The sequence below is a fragment of the Cibotium barometz genome, chromosome 38, assembly GCF_041138505.1.
Source record: "Cibotium barometz isolate CiBa-2024 chromosome 38, ASM4113850v1, whole genome shotgun sequence".
Lineage (NCBI taxonomy): Eukaryota > Viridiplantae > Streptophyta > Polypodiopsida > Cyatheales > Cibotiaceae > Cibotium > Cibotium barometz.
In genome coordinates, this window is record NC_141083.1 from 48,493,122 (window position 1) to 48,509,083 (window position 15,962).

Here is a 15,962-nt window from a genome sequence, read left to right on the forward strand (position 1 = left end):
GAATCTAATAACACATGGCAGTTGGTTCTATGACCTTCACATAAAAAGGTCATTGGTGTTAAGTGGATTTTCAAAGTCAAGTTTCATTTTGATGGTACTCTTGATTCTTGATAAGTACAAGGCACGACTTGTTGCTAAAGGTTATGCTCAAAAAGAAGGTGAAGACTTTGATGAAACTTTTGCTCCTACTGCCAGATATTCTACTATTCGTGTTGTTTTTGCTCTTGCTTCACACTATGCCCGGCCTATATATATCAAATGGATGTTAAATCTGCCTTCTTGAATGGAGATTTAGAGAAGGAAGTTTATGTGGCACAACCTGAAGGTTTTATTGCACAGGGTCATGAACATGATGTGTATTTATTACAAAAAGCTCTTTATGGTCTTAAGCAAGCTCCTCGAGCTTGGTATCAGAAGATTGACAGTTTTCTCCTTTCTCTACATTTTGAGAGGACTCATGCAGATCCTAATCTTGTGCTTATTGTGGATGATGATATATGCATTCTTGTGCTTTATATGGATGATTTGACACTCACTGGCTCTAATTTGGACCTACTCAAATGGGTTCAAACTCAACTCACAACATCATTTGCCATGACTGATCTTGGACTACTCCACTATTTTCTTGGTTTAGAAGTGTGGCAATTTGCTTCAGGCATCTTTCTTTATAAAAAAAAGTATACTTTAAGGTTGCTTGAGAAATATGGCATGCATGATTGTGCATCACTCACTTGTCCCATGGATCCTAATTCAAAATTATCCAAAGATGATGATTCCCCTAAGGTTGATTCTACAGAGTATCGCCAGGCTATTGTTTTATTCTTGTAAAGGACTTGTTTCTTGGAAATGTCAAAAACAGCGAATTACTTCTTCTTCATTGACAGAAGCAGAGTACAAGTCATATCTTGATGCCACTTCTGAAGCACTTTGGCTTCAGCAAATTCTGAAACACCTTGGATGTTCATCTACTCCGACACTCATCTACTTAGATTCACAGAGTGCTATTGCTTTAGCCAAAAATCCAGTTATTTGAGGACGATCCAAACACATTGATGTTCATTTTCATTTTGTTCGTGATTGGATTTCTGAAGGTCGCATTCAGCTTGAGTATTGTCCTACCAAAGATAATGTTGTTGATTTGTTTACTAAGCCTCTTCCTCGACCTACCTTGGATTATCTTCTTCAGCGCGTTGGCGTTGGCGTTGGTCTCCCATTTGGACGTGAAGAGGAGGTGTTGGATAGGTGTCATCTCCAGATGGTGTCACGCTAGTGGCACACTCTTTAGCCTCTAGGCATTTTTGGGATTTATAGCATTCATTTCCATTTTTTCCTATTTACACATTTTTGGGTGAGGAAAGGGTGGAGGAACTTTTCTAGAGATCCGTTCATCTTGTGCCTATATATATGAGGCATTGTAGTTCATTTCTAATCAAGTTGGCTAGTGGTTCATTGATGAGTTCTTGAGTACATTGTCTCTTCTCTCATCTCTTCTTTCTCACATTTTTGGGTGGACGAAAGGGTGGAGGAACTTTTCTAGAGATCCGTTCATCTTGTGCCTATATATATGAGGCATTGTAGTTCATTTCTAATCAAGTTGGCTAGTGGTTTATTGATGAGTTCTTGAGTACATTGTCTCTTCTCTCATCTCTTCTTTCTCACAGTTGCATATTTGTAAGATTGAAGTCCCTTGAGGCATACCTCCATATATTCCCTACTAAATCCTCGCAGACAAAGTACCTAGGCTATTTCACGGTTGAAGAATTAGAAGACCTCTCCAATGATAAAATGCGATGCAATGAAATGAAGAACCTCACATCAACGTACCCATCTTTCTCAGCTTTCGAGGACATAAGCAAGTCTAGGTAGGGGGTTAACTCTTTTCTGTACACACAAAATCCTCGCCTCTAGCCTTAGTTATATTCACATTATGTATAGGCTATGGGCCATTGATGTATTAAAGCCAGCCACCACAGCCAAAACCTTGTAGCTTGCTTGGTTACTTAAGTGAGAGTGATTGAGCATGATTGTAGAAGAGGGTGGTTCAAGCTTCCTAGCTTAACCATTACCTTTGGAAGAATTGTTTAGTTGATTAGAGAGTAGAGCAAAGGCTTACACAAGAAGGATTGACACACCTCTTGGCTTCTTTAGATCGTTAGAAAGTTACGATTCTTGCCCATAGAAAGGGAATCTGTGCTGACATGTTTGTAAATAAGCGTGGTTGCCTTTGCAGTGGTGGCAATGGAAGATCTGAAGGTCCTCGATCGAGAAAGTACATTTGTGGGTCACGTCAACGGACGGCTACTATAGAGTCCTCCATGAGGAATGGGCCAGGCACACGAGACCAGTGAAGCGACTCGCGAGAGAGTTGCACGGGGGTCGTGACGCGAAGTGAAAGGGAAGGGGAGCCATATCTACATAAACATTATTATATGTAAGTAAATATATATACATGCTTACATATAATTTAATTATATTAAATATATTTATATATACCCTATATAAACCCATCTATACACAAACATTATTATATGTACATGATTACACATCATTTAATAAATATTATATTATCTATATACACCCATATGTATATAAAAATTATATATGTAAGTAAATATATATAGATGCACACATATAATATTATATATACTATCTATAAAATTACATATATATTATATAGTTATATATATATATATATGTATATATATACATGCATACATATAATATTAATATATATGAAGTTTAAAAATGATAATATATTCCTTTTAATTAGTTTTCGTAAAGGCTTATATATTATTTTATTTGCTATACTCAAAGATTTTTATATTATTTGATTTTTCTTTACTCAAAGGCTTTTATATGAATGAACATAAATATTAAAAATGCCAATAAATGTGTAAAGGCTTACCACTAAGACATATTGACTGTATGTGTGTGTGTGTGTGAAAGCTATATTTTTAAATTTTCAATATATGTGAAAGCTAAAAATTCATTATTAATCAGTGACTATATATTAGCCGATTCTCAAGATTTTGAATCCTTGAGACTGATTTGCCATTCCATATTGATTCTGTAGAGCCATCCATGTCTCTATTATGGCATGTTGAATCAGAGCCATAAACGGTGATGTTTGGTGATGATGGTACACATAGTATTTCCATTCCCCCTCCTTCATGCTAAAACAAGTTGGATTTGGCAAAATTACTCGTGGGATTTATTGGATCTAGAGCTGCACTTTACCTCACATCAAACCCAGTGTGACAACAACTCATAAGAGTCTAAAATAAACCTTAACTTAAACTTTTAGAGTGTATTCTTGGTTCCATCTAGCTTACCATTGCCAAATAGTGGTGGTCAAGCCCGTGCGGCTATAGGTTAAGCTATTTCTCCAAATCTACTACCAAAGAGTCACTTGCCAAAACGCTTTATCTAGAGCCCGCGTTCTAATTCCATGTACGAAAATAGAACTTGTGCGAAATATTCACAAGACATACAAGAGAGATGAAGAATAACACTAAATTACTGTCTGTAAATCAAATTATAAATTGATGGCTTTCATATAATCTAGCAACAACAAGGAGATTTGATGATGATCTAGGTAGACTCTGGAAGGGTGCACAATATAATAAAGATAGATCTAATTATAATGATCTTAGTATGACTAAGGAGGCTACCGAACCTGTCTATATATAGTACTCAAGGTTGGTTTTACTAATAGGTCACCCCATGTTGGCCACCTACAAGTGGTCCAGATGGACCAAACTAACCACATCACTTGATTAGGATCTTATTAGACTAAACTCGAGACCTACAGTCTTGGAGTAGCTTTCTAGACCCATTTGAGGTCGTTTGGGCACCCGTTCTCAAGCCCCACAACCCAAGGACTAGGTACCTTGGGAAGATCTGCTTCTATCCAAGAGTACGGTCAATTGACATGCACTTACATGCATCCTACTTGGCATAGTGCTAAGTCTACATAAACCGATCTCCAAACAATCTGGTCACATATAGCCCGTCTAAACTAAGAATTATGGAGCGCCTAGGTGCTCCACACAACAACTACTCCTCATATAGGGGGCCTTACAAAATGAAGCAGCTTGTCACACCTACACAATGACAATAACGAGGTGGAGCATTTATTTCCAACCTCTTCATAGTAACACTAAGAATGGATCGTCAACCCTATGAATATGGGTTGATTAACAAAAACTTGTGTGAGTTTTAAAGATAATATAAGTAATTTTATTGATAATGCAAGATAGGTCATGTGATTTCATCTCGCTAATCAAGGAAAATACTCTCTCTCTCTCTCTCTCACACACACACACACACACACCCCCCCCCACACACACAATTTCTTTCTATAGCACAATGTAAAAATGTGAACATGCTACGTAAGCATAAAACGCAACCCTAAGAATAAATGAGGACATTTAAGGTGTGAAGAAGACATCGGGGAGAATGAGCAGCGTCGGACTTTTCATGTGAGGTCACTTGGAGTTCGTCTTCCCCAAATCTTACCATGCAGACGCTCTTCAAACCAGCCGGGTCCCACTATGCCGTGTCATCGCCATCGCTATGCGGGCTTCGCAACAAGGGAGGTTCATCTTCCTTCCAGCCTTCTTGCGCATTACCTTCTTGCCTTCCCCCGTCCTCTCTCCACACTCTCAATCCACAGCTTGGCCTTTTCAGGCTGAAGTTTGGGGTCGCCCATGAAGGGATCAGGCGCCCGGACAAGACCGTCGCTGCTGCCTACAACGGTTCAGAAGACCCTGCGGAGTTCGCCAAGCGCGAAAAGGTAGCTTTACAACATCGCTGATAATGGTTACCACTCTCTGTTTTTTGTGACACATAGCACGTCCAAAATGTGGCGAAAAGTATCACTGAGGGGGCATTTTGGGAGAGGAATCCTCGTGGAAACTCAGGATTCCTCGGAAGTAGGATTCCGGGGAGCTATCTTGCTCAGTGCGAGGCAACACGTGTCGGTTTCGCATGCATATGTGATTTAAAAATCTCAATTCTCTGCTGTGTCGATTTGTTAAATCTCTGTAGGTAGATAGGTCACAGCCTTTGACTGGGACATCTTTGTCCATGACTTGAAGACCAGATTTCTCCCGCCCCAGTACATGATCGGTTTGAAAGATGAGTTCTATGGACTCAGACAGAACGGATCTCCAGTGCTTCAGTTTTCCGGTAAGGTTATTACTTTAGCACATCAGTAGGGTTATCTGAGCAGGGCTAAGATGGAGCAATTCATTCGTGGATTGGACTCTAACATTCGGTTCACAGCTCGTAACTTTGAACCAAGTACATATGATTGGGCTCTGACTCTCGCTCAGAATGAAGAAATGAAGATGAACGGAGGCAAGCCCAAGCAGTCATCTCAGTCCAGTACCAAACCCCAACAGGGGAAGGGTAATTCGTCTTCTAAAGACACTAAGACAGACAACAGTCCTAGCTCTAGTTCAGGAGGTAAGGAATCCAAGCCTAAGAAGACCCCTGAGGAAAAGGCTCAAGCAGGCATCACTGGAGGCTATCTTTCTCTAGAGGAGCAAAGACAGTATCAGTCAGAAAACAGATGTTTTTTCTGTCATACTATTGGGCATGGTAAGAAGGATTGTCCAAAAAGACACGCGGAGCAAGCCTCCAAAGAGCCTTCTGCCACAGTTGCCGTCGTATCCCCCGCTCCTCCAGACTTGCCTGCTAGCACCAATGTGTCATGTGCATCACAGATGCCATGGACATTTCCAGGGCTAGATCCAGAAGAGGCAAGCAGAAAAAGACTATGAACCAGTAGAGCCAGAAAATAGGAGCTTCAGGTGTAGCATCTGAGGTGAGCATGGAGCAGGACAAGTGGGGTCATGGAGGGAAGCAGTCGGCTGAAGCACATGAACCCAGACTAGGGCTGTCGGCTGCAAGGAAAGGAGGATGTTGGCTGTCGGCTGACGTCAGCAGGAATGGTGGGCAGCATGCGCATCAAAGACAAGGACCAGCAGCAGTCGGACAGGGCAAAAAGGGATTATTTGGACATGGAACTGGCCGACCAGCACAGTCGGCCAGCATAAAAATGTCAAAAATCCCATATAAAAAGGGCTCCTTGCTCCATGTTTGAGTCATTCCACCCACTAGGGGTGAGAGTCATTAGGATCCTAGTCTAGGGCAAGTTTTGGGTGTGTTATCACCTTTTTAAGAGGGCAGCCAAGGGCTGCAAAGACATGTACCCTTTTTGTACAATAGATATATTGAAATTCCAGCACTTCTCACTCTCTCTCTCTACTCTCTCTCTACTTGCGTTTTTGCATCAGATGGTGCGTTTTTGCATCAGAAGGTTTCCAAGAGTGTTTAGGGCTGAAAGAAGGCTACTCAGAGCTTCCGCGCGTTACATTGGTATCAGAGCATCAGGCTCAGCAAAGCTAAACACTGATTCAGTCCCAGATGATGGTATACAGGTCCAAGGTACAGGAAAGTACACGGATTCGAAGCCCAAGGCGGGAACACAGATCGGGAAGAACTCCCAGGAGGTTTGTTGGTGGTGTTCCACAGTGCCAGTTGGGGATGGCAGTTCCGTGAGCCAGATGGGTTCTAAGGGAACGGTCCCAAGGGAGATTGATCCTCCAAGGGTGATGTGAGAATGCCAGACTCAGTTCCAGGAACGAAGACCAAGACGGTGTTCAGAGTCAGGGCAGGAAAGGATTGTGGACTAGAGGAAGACCAGATGCATAGATCTTCATCAAAGACAGAGTGGTTTGGAGAACAGATCGGATTTTCAGAGAAAAAAAGGGTTTGCCAGGGATGGATGATGACAGAGGGACTTCGGAACAGGATTGGGATGATGACAGTCATCCAAGAGCAGGTTGGATTCCCGTCATCAAGTTTAGCAGAGGGGGATGTCATGTGCATCACAGATGCCGTGGACATTTCCAGGGCTAGATCCAGAAGAGGCAAGCAGAAAAAGACTATGAACCAGTAGAGCCAGAAAATAGGAGCTTCAGGTGTAGCATCTGCGGTGAGCATGGAGCAGGACAAGTGGGGTCATGGAGGGAAGCAGTCGGCTGAAGCACATGAACCCAGACTAGGGCTGTCGGCTGCAAGGAAAGGAGGATGTTGGCTGTTGACTGACGTCAGCAGGAATGGTGGGCAGCATGCGTATCAAAGACAAGGACCAGCAGCAGTCGGACAGGGCAAAAAGGGATTATTTGGACATGGAACTGGCCGACCAGCAGTCGGCCAGCATAAAAATGTCAAAAATCCCATATAAAAAGGGCTCCTTGCTCCATGTTTGAGTCATTCCACCCACTAGGGGTGAGAGTCATTAGGATCCTAGTCTAGGGCAAGTTTTGGGTGTGTTATCACCTTTTTAAGAGGGCAGCCAAGGGCTGCAAAGACATGTACCCTTTTTGTACAACAGATATACTGAAATTCCAGCACTTCTCACTCTCTCTCTCTACTCTCTCTCTACTCTCTCTCTACCTGCGTTTTTGCATCAGATGGTGCGTTTTTGCATCAGAAGGTTTCCAAGAGTGTTTAGGGCTGAAAGAAGGCTACCCAGAGCTTCCGCGCGTTACACAATGTGGTTCATATCTTACCTTCTATGCATTCCATGCCATCCGTGGTACTTGATGCTAAGCAAGAGGGTGAGGCAACAACCACACAGAAAAGCTTGATCCGAGCTTATGGCTCTGCCAAGGACCGACAATTCATAATCCTTTTTGACATGGGCAGTTCTGAGGACGCCATCTCTCCCCAGTTGGCTACCAACATGAGCTGTACCTTAGTGCCCTATCATTTGGAGGTAGACGGGTTTACACCTGGTCTCCGCACCCACATCTCTCAGAAGGCACAACAGTTTTCTTTTCAAGTTCAAAAGGCCTCATTCCAGCGAGATTTCATTATCTCTCCTCTTTTGGGATGTGACATGATCTTAGGAATCCAGTGGTTTTGTCAGAATGAACCTATTCCCAATTGGGGGCAGGACACCTTTATCATCTCTAAAGGTTTTCGTGAGCCTGTCATGATTCGGGGGGATAGCAGCATTCTTGGCGTTCCTATGATTTCTTATCTCCAGGCTCGACGAGCTATGTGAAAGGGAGCAGAAGGAGCATTAATTTATGCTCAGACAGCTTCTATCTCATCAATAACCGCTGTCTTATCATCTTCTGTCCCTTAGTTAGCAGATCTCCTTTCTCATTCAGACATTTTTAAGGATGATCTTCAGCATAACCTCCTAGCAAGTTTCCCTCTTGTCTTTCCAAGACTTTCAAGGGCAAGCTAGAACAGCAGTCGGTTCTCAAACATTTGAAGCATGTTCCTTATGGACACATTTTCAGTCACCACAGACCACCAAGCACTTAAGTGGCTCTCGACGATGCCAAGTGCCGAGTGGAGTGCTCAGCACACTAGACAGGGTCAGCTCTTTCAACATTTTGGAGGAATGATTAAGTACATCCCTGGTCAGCATAACCTAGTAGCAGATGTTCTTAGTAGAAAGACCAGCATCCCGACCAGTTAGGAGTCTACCATTCTCAACATCTCTGGAAAAGACTTAGAAGATCAGTATGTCGATTCCGCAGAGTTTGGTACTCAACCCAGTTTGGCCCTCAATTTTGAGCTTGGCCATCATTCAGTTCACAGACAGGCATGTAAGTTTAGACGAGATATCCACTTCAAGGAAGGGGATTGGGTCTCTCAGTGCATCATGAAACAAAGATTGAAACAAGTGGGCAAACATTGTCCCAAGCTTTCATTCCGTAGTTTTGGCCCTTTTCCAATAGTTAAGAAGTTAAGTGATGTCTCCATGAAGTTAAAATTGCCTACCAGTTGAACAATGCATGATGTTTTCCAAGTTTCTTGGCTAAAACCATATGTTGGTCCAGAAGTGTTTGATGTTTCAGATGAAGAGCAGCTAGACGTGGTAGACGAAGCAAAAGTTATTGAGCCTGAGCAGATCCTTCTTCATCGATGTAAGCATGGTTCCGGTCGACGGATACGTCAGTTCTATACAAAATTCCGAGATCCAGGCACCCATGAAGCCGTATGGCTAGACGAGGAGTTCTTCCAGGAGTACCCCCAGTTGTTGGCGGACTACTTGGAAGCCATGAACCTGCCGCCGCCAAGCTAAGGAGGAGGGAATGTCACATGCACTCTGCACTCAGTGCATGGTGACAAGATGGCTCATCATCAGCAGTGCAACAGTTGTACAGTATTAGAACCCAGTAGGATGATATTTGTCATACGCCGTGAACCCATTGTACATCCTCAGTCCAGGATAAGTCAGGCACGAGCTACGTAGGTCATTCCTCAGCCTTAGTGGGTCAGTCAGTCAGTCAAGTCCCTTAACCCACTTGGAGAGAATCATTCATGCATGTAGAGTCAGTAGAAGCCTTAGGGTTTACATCAGAAAGCACTCTGCATTCTGCATAATATGCATTCATATGCCTACGCATCATTTAGAACATCCCAGAAGCCTTAGGGAATTTACTAGGATTTATTTGGTATTTTTTTCATATTTTATTGTATTTATTTAGCATTTATTGTCATTTATAAATATAAACTTTATTAAATGACCAGCCAACTTGACCAACCTCCAGTTAGTATAAATAGCCTTGCATAGGGCTTAGTTTATCATTCAGTCTTCAGTGTGCTAAGAGCTTTTCTTCTCAGTCCTAGGAGTTCCTTTGTCTTCATCACTAGACTAGTCTCATCTAGCCCTTGGAGTGCTTGAGGTTGCTTCAGCCAGTCCTGGTCCTCCAACGCCTGCAGTTCAGTAGTCCCTACAGCCATAGGCGCCTGCATTCCGCATCAGATCAACCCTTGATTCAGCATACAGTCCTGCGTTTTCTGCATGTGAACCAGCCGCCTACAGTCAGCCTGCGTTTACGGATCTGCAGCACCTCCAGTTCTGCGTTTTCTGTCCAGCATCAGAATTCAGCAAGCGTTTCAGTCCAGCCTCAGTTCCACGCCAGAAATCAGCTATTCAGTCCTGCGTTTGCAGATTTCCAGCAGCCCCTTTCATGCGTTTTCAATCCTACAGCAGTTCTACAGCAGTTCCTCCACCTATATGCATCATCCATACATGCTACAGTCATCTGGTGAAGGTAACACATCATTCATAAGCATTTGCAGCATTCTAACATAGCTTAGAGTTGCCAATGCCCAAGAGAACTCCTGAGGAGAGACAGGCTTTGATGGATACTGGGAAATGTTTTTACTGTACAGAGGAGGGACATATGTCTTTTAATTGTTCCAAGAGAAAGTCTCAAAAGGACTCTGACAATAAAGGAGAGCCCAAGTCAAAGAAACCAAAACCTTCTGCAGGGTTAGTTCTTGATCTTGTTGGGGAACAGCCAGGTGGTGAAGAGACTGAGTTGTGCAGGACATAGGGCAAAGTGAGAGATCAAAATGCCTTGATATTCTTTGACACAAGTGCTAGAGCCAATTTTATTTCACTGGATTTGGCTGGCCGATTGGGGATTCGTGCAGAGGAGATGGGGCCTTTATATGAGGCTAACATGGCTTGTCCTGGGTATGCAGAACCCGTCACTCCTATTATTGGGAAGCTTAGGCTTCATTTGCAGGGTTATGTGGACAGCGAAGAGTTTTTCATCATGCCACTTGATGGATGTGATGTTTTGTTGGGAATGCCATGGTGCCACAGAGTACATGTGGTGGTGGATACATACAATAGGAAGATCACTTTGACTCATAGAGGGAAAGAACATGTTTTGGATGTAAAACTTAAAGGGGAATCTGTTCCTATTGTATCAGCTTCGGCAATTTCATCAGTAATGAAAAAGCATCTTTCCGCGTACTTGATTTATGTAAAGGATGCAAAAGATGATGAGTCTAAGTCTAATTTGTCTATGTTAGATAAGGACAGAACTGATTTCTTATGTGGGTTCCAAGATTGTTTTTCCGAGTCATTGCCAGGGGAACTTCCTCCGGAGAGGCCAGAAGATCATGCTATTGATCTAATTCCTGGTAGTACTCCACCAAATAGACCGCCGTACCGTGTTAGTGCAGCCCAACAAGAAGAAATTATGAGTCAGGTACAGGAGCTATTGAATAAAGGGTTGATACAGCCTAGCTCATCACCCTTTTGCTCACCTGTACTCTTAGTGCAAAAGAAGGATGGTTCTTGGCGCATGTGTATTGATTACAGGGCGCTGAACAAGAATACCATCAAGAATTGATTCCCTAATCCGAGGATCGATGACATTTTGGACCGCTTACAGGGCTCCACAGTCTTTAGTCGGATTGACTTGAAAAGCGGGTATCATCAGATACGTATTAGACTCGAGGATGTGCATAAGACAGCATTTCGAACCACGTTTGGGTTATATGAGTTCTTGGTTATGCCCTTTGGTTTGACAAATGCACCTGCCACATTTAACAGAATGATGGACAGGATTTTCCGGCCTCAGAGAGCGTTTGTGGGCACATTCTTTGATGATATGATTGTGCATTCACAAACTGAGGAGGAGCATTGTGATATGCAGCGGAAGTCTTTGTATTGGTTGATCCTGTCACACAATATGCTCACACCGTCTTCTGTATCCTGAGTTTCGTGAGTTTAGCAATCCATTTCATTTACTTCAAACTTTAAAGAGATGAGAGAGAGATAGATGAGAGCTGTACACCAGATTGGGTCCCGAATTACCCACTAAAGGGCCCCCTATCCCGATAACAAGATAGTATTTGCTTTATTACTTTAGAGAGAATGACTTTGGACTGTAGATAAGCCAAACGCAAGATCTCGGAGGATCGGAGAGCGGCTGATCTGTACACTGCTGTAGAAACACCTCAATGACTTGATCTCGAGCCTATGCACTCCTCCCAAGGGCATGAGGAAGGGCTGCACACGTGAGGCTCAAAGAAGAAGAAGGTGGACTGTTCTACACACTGTTAGAATGCTGAAAACACATATGAATGCTGTGTTACCTTCACCAGATGACTGCTGAATGTGTTGATGATGCATAGAAGGCTGGACACTGATTCAAACAACAGTTTCAGGGCTGGAAACTGCTGTAGACTGCTGATTCAGGGCTGGATACTGCTGTGGACAGAAACGCAGGCCTGTAGGAGTGCTGATGGACTGAAACGCAGCAGTTTTGGGGCTGCTGGACAGAAGCTGCAGGGTACTGAGGCTGCTGGACAGAAAACGCAGAGGTCTTCTGCTGTTGGACAGAAAAACGCAACTGTCTGGAGGCTGCAAACTGGCGTTGATCTATGCTGATCTGTGGGCTGAACTGTGGGCCTGAACTGATGCTGAATTCAGGGCTGAAAGAGGCTGAAGGCAAGCACCTAGGGCTGGGCTGAAGCTATGGATCTCAAGGGGCTGGAGAAGAAAGCTTATGGGCACTAGGGCTGGATTAGTCTTGGGCTGAAAGCAAGAGAGGAGAGCTCTTAGCACAATGAAGACTGAATGAGCAAAAGACGCTCTAGGCAAGCCTATTTATACTAACTGGAGGTTGGTCATTTAATAAAGTTAATATTTATAAATGCCCAATAATGCAAATAATGATAAATAAATACTAATAAACATGGGAAAAATACCAGATAAATCCCAGTAAATTCCCTAAGGCTTTGGGGATGTTCTAAATGATGCACAGACATATGTATGCATATTATGCAAGATGCACAGTGCTTTCTGATGCAAACCCTAAGGCTTCTACTGACTCTACATGCATGAATGATTCTCTCCAAGTGGGTTAAGGGACTTGACTGGCTGACTGACCCACTAAGGCTGAGGAATGATCTACGTAGCTCGTGCCTGACTTATCCTGGACTGAGGATGTACAATGGAGTCACGGCGTACGACAAATATCATCCTATTGGGTTCTAAAACTGTACAATTGCTGCACTTCTGATGATGAGCCATCTTGTCACCATGCACTGAGTGTAGAGTGCATGTGACATTCCCTCCTGATTAGCTTGGCGGCAGGTTCATGGCTTCCAAGTAGTCCGCCAATAACTGGGGGTACTCCTGGAAGAACTCCTCGTCGAGCCATACGGCTTCGTGGGTGCCTCGATCTCGGAACTTCGTATAGAACTGACGAATCCGTCGACCGGAACCATGCTTCCATCGATGAAGAAGGATCTGCTCAGGCTCAATAACTTCTGCCTCGTCTACCACGTCTGGCTGCTATTCATCTGAAACATCAAACACTTCTGGACCAACATATGGTTTTAGCCAAGAAACATGGAAAACATCATGCATTGTCCAACTGGCAGGCAACTTTAACTTCATTGAGACATCACTTATCTTCTTAACTATTGGAAAAGGGCCAAAACTACGGAATGAAAGCTTGGGACAACGTTTGCCCACTTGTTTCAATCTTTGCTTCATGATACGCAAATAGACCCAATCCCCTTCCTTGAAGTGGACATCTCGTCTAGATTTATTTGCCTGTCTGCTATATGCTTCCTGAGCTTTGGTCAAGCGGTCTTTGACTGACTCAATGATCTCGGAAAATGCTTCCGTGGTTTTATTAGCCTCTAAAGATGGAGACACCATTCTCGTCAAAAGAGAAGAAAAACGGCGACCAAAGGCTGCTTCATATGGAGTCCGTCCGACACTGGATGAATGCGTGTCGTTCAAGATAGCTTGGACCAATGGAAGATAGTGCTCCCATTTGGACTGCTGGTCATGACAGTATGACTTGAGGTCATCAAAGGCCAACTGATTATAAATTTCTGTCTGGCCATCTGTCTGGGGATGGAATGCACTAGACAACTGCAACTTAGTTCCAATATTTTCAAATAATGCCCTCCAGAAATGCGAGGTAAACTTGGAATCTCTGTCTGATGTTATGGTGCTAGGCAAACCACAAATTGGATACCAATGCTTGAGAAACAGACGGGCTACGTCCTCGGCTGTGGCCGTATGCTTGCATGGGATGAGCATGCAGAATTTACTAAAGCGATCCACAATGGTAAAACACTGAGTGTTACGGGATCCAGTGGATGCTGGTAGAGGCCCTACAAAGTCCATAGATATGTCGATAAAAGGTCCGTCGGGGATAGGCAAAGGTTGAAGTAAACCTGCCTTCTTTGTATGGGGAACCTTGACTTTTTGACAAATCTTACAGGCTTGTACATGTGCACAGACATCACGCCTCATCTTTGGCCAATAAAAGGACCGTTCTAATTTCTCGAGGGTACTGTTGATACCCCTATGGCCTCCAACTAAGGAGTCATGGGCATTATGGAGAAGAGCGGAACGCTTTTCCTGAGTAACACAGAGACGGTTCTTGTAGAACAACCAACCGTTCTGTACTGAATAGTGGCCAGGCTCAGAAGTGAGGGCCAAACTATACTGAGTACCAAACTCAGGGGAGTCGACATATTGGTCTTTCATACTATCCAAGTCCTTCCCCGTGATTTCGAGAATGGTAGCTTCTTGGACTGCCTGGATGCTGGACTTTCGACTGAGAGCATCTGCTCTACTGGGTTATGCTTACCAGGGATGTATTCAATCATACCTCCAAACTGTTGGAAGATTTGACTCCACCTGGCCTGTCGATCACTCCACTGGGCACCTGGCATAGTCTGAAGCCACTTAAGTGCTTGGTGGTCTGTTTTCACTGTGAAAGCCTGTCCATAAAGAAAAGGCTTCCAATGTTTGAGCGCTGTGATCACACCCAAAAGCTCTTTGTCATATACCGAATAATTCTTTTCGGCGACATCCAACTTTCTGCTATAGTATGCCACAGGTCTATTGTCCTGCTGGAGGACTGCACCTATGGCTACATTGCTGGCATCGGTGATGACCTCGAAAGGTTCATCCCATGATGCTAACTTTAATACAGGTGCTTCTGAGGCAGCTTTCTGGAGTGCACGGAATGCATCAAGTTTCTTACCTGTAACTGAGACTTTCTGCTTGCGAGCCTTTACCCCCTTGAGCAAGTCGGTAAGAGGTGCTGCAAGGTTGGAAAACTGATGGACATGTGTGCTATAGGCCTGACAAAGACCTACGAATGAACGGATTTCTTGGGCGGTCTTAGGAATATCCCAATCTAAGATCCCCTGAACCTTTGATGGGTCCAGTCTAATCCCATCGGAACCAATGATGTAGCCCAAATACTGAACTTCCTTAACACCAAAGATAGACTTTTTGGCGTTTATGTAGAGCTGATTATCTCGCAAAAGTTGCAAGACTTTCTCCACATCTTTCTCATGTTGCTCCGCAGTGGCTGAGAAGACTAGTATGTCATCAAGGAATATGAAGATACACTTCCCAATGTGGACTGCGAAAATCCTAGACATCATCTTATTGAACGTTGCGGGTGCATTTGTAAGCCCAAAAGGCATGACTACGAACTCGTAGTGACCACGCTCTGTCCTGAAAGCTGTTTTTGGAATGTCAGCTTCAAAAATGCGGACTTGATGGTAACCACTCTTGAGGTCGATCTTAGTGAAAAACTTAGCACCGTCTAAACGTTCCAAAATGTACTCTATCCTGGGCATAGGAAACTTATTCTTGATAGTGAGTTTGTTTAATGCCCTGTAGTCTACACAAAGGCGTGCAGACTTGTCCTTCTTTTGGACAAATAGGATAGGTGCAGCAAATGGGGAGGAAGAAGGCCGAATGAATCCGGCTCGGAGAAGCGCAGATAACTGCTTTTCCAACTCGCCCTCTAAAGTCTTGGAAAGACGATAGGGAAACCTGCTAGGAGGATCTGATCCAGGGACCAAATCAATGTGATGGTCCTCAAGGCGAGAGGGCGGGAGACTGGGCGGGAGATCGTCCCTAAGCATAATGTCCTGGTGTCTGGATAGGAGGTCTGCTAACTGAGGGGCTGAAGATGTAATGGATGCTACTAATGAGGGAGGGGCTGTTTGAGCACGAACATAAAGGAGTGCTCCTTCTGCTCCCTTGCGGATAGCTCGTCTGGCCTGGAGATGTGAAATCAATGGGATGCCAAGAATGCTTCTATCCCCACGAATCATGACAGGCTCAGGAAAAC

General features: G+C 43.8%; 1 protein-coding gene across 1 annotated transcript in view; it reads left to right on the forward strand.

Annotated features, from left to right (window-relative positions):
• The first annotated feature begins 4,435 nt into the window (after nt 1–4,435).
• Nucleotides 4,436–15,962, forward strand: part of LOC147616820 (protein TIC 21, chloroplastic-like) — a 64,132-nt gene continuing 52,605 nt past the window's right edge. Inside the window, exon 1 of the mRNA XM_086777876.1 lies at nt 4,436–4,795. Within this exon, the coding sequence (XP_086634002.1) occupies nt 4,520–4,795 (276 nt within the window). The 5' untranslated portion in view covers nt 4,436–4,519. The remainder of the gene's footprint in view (nt 4,796–15,962) is intronic.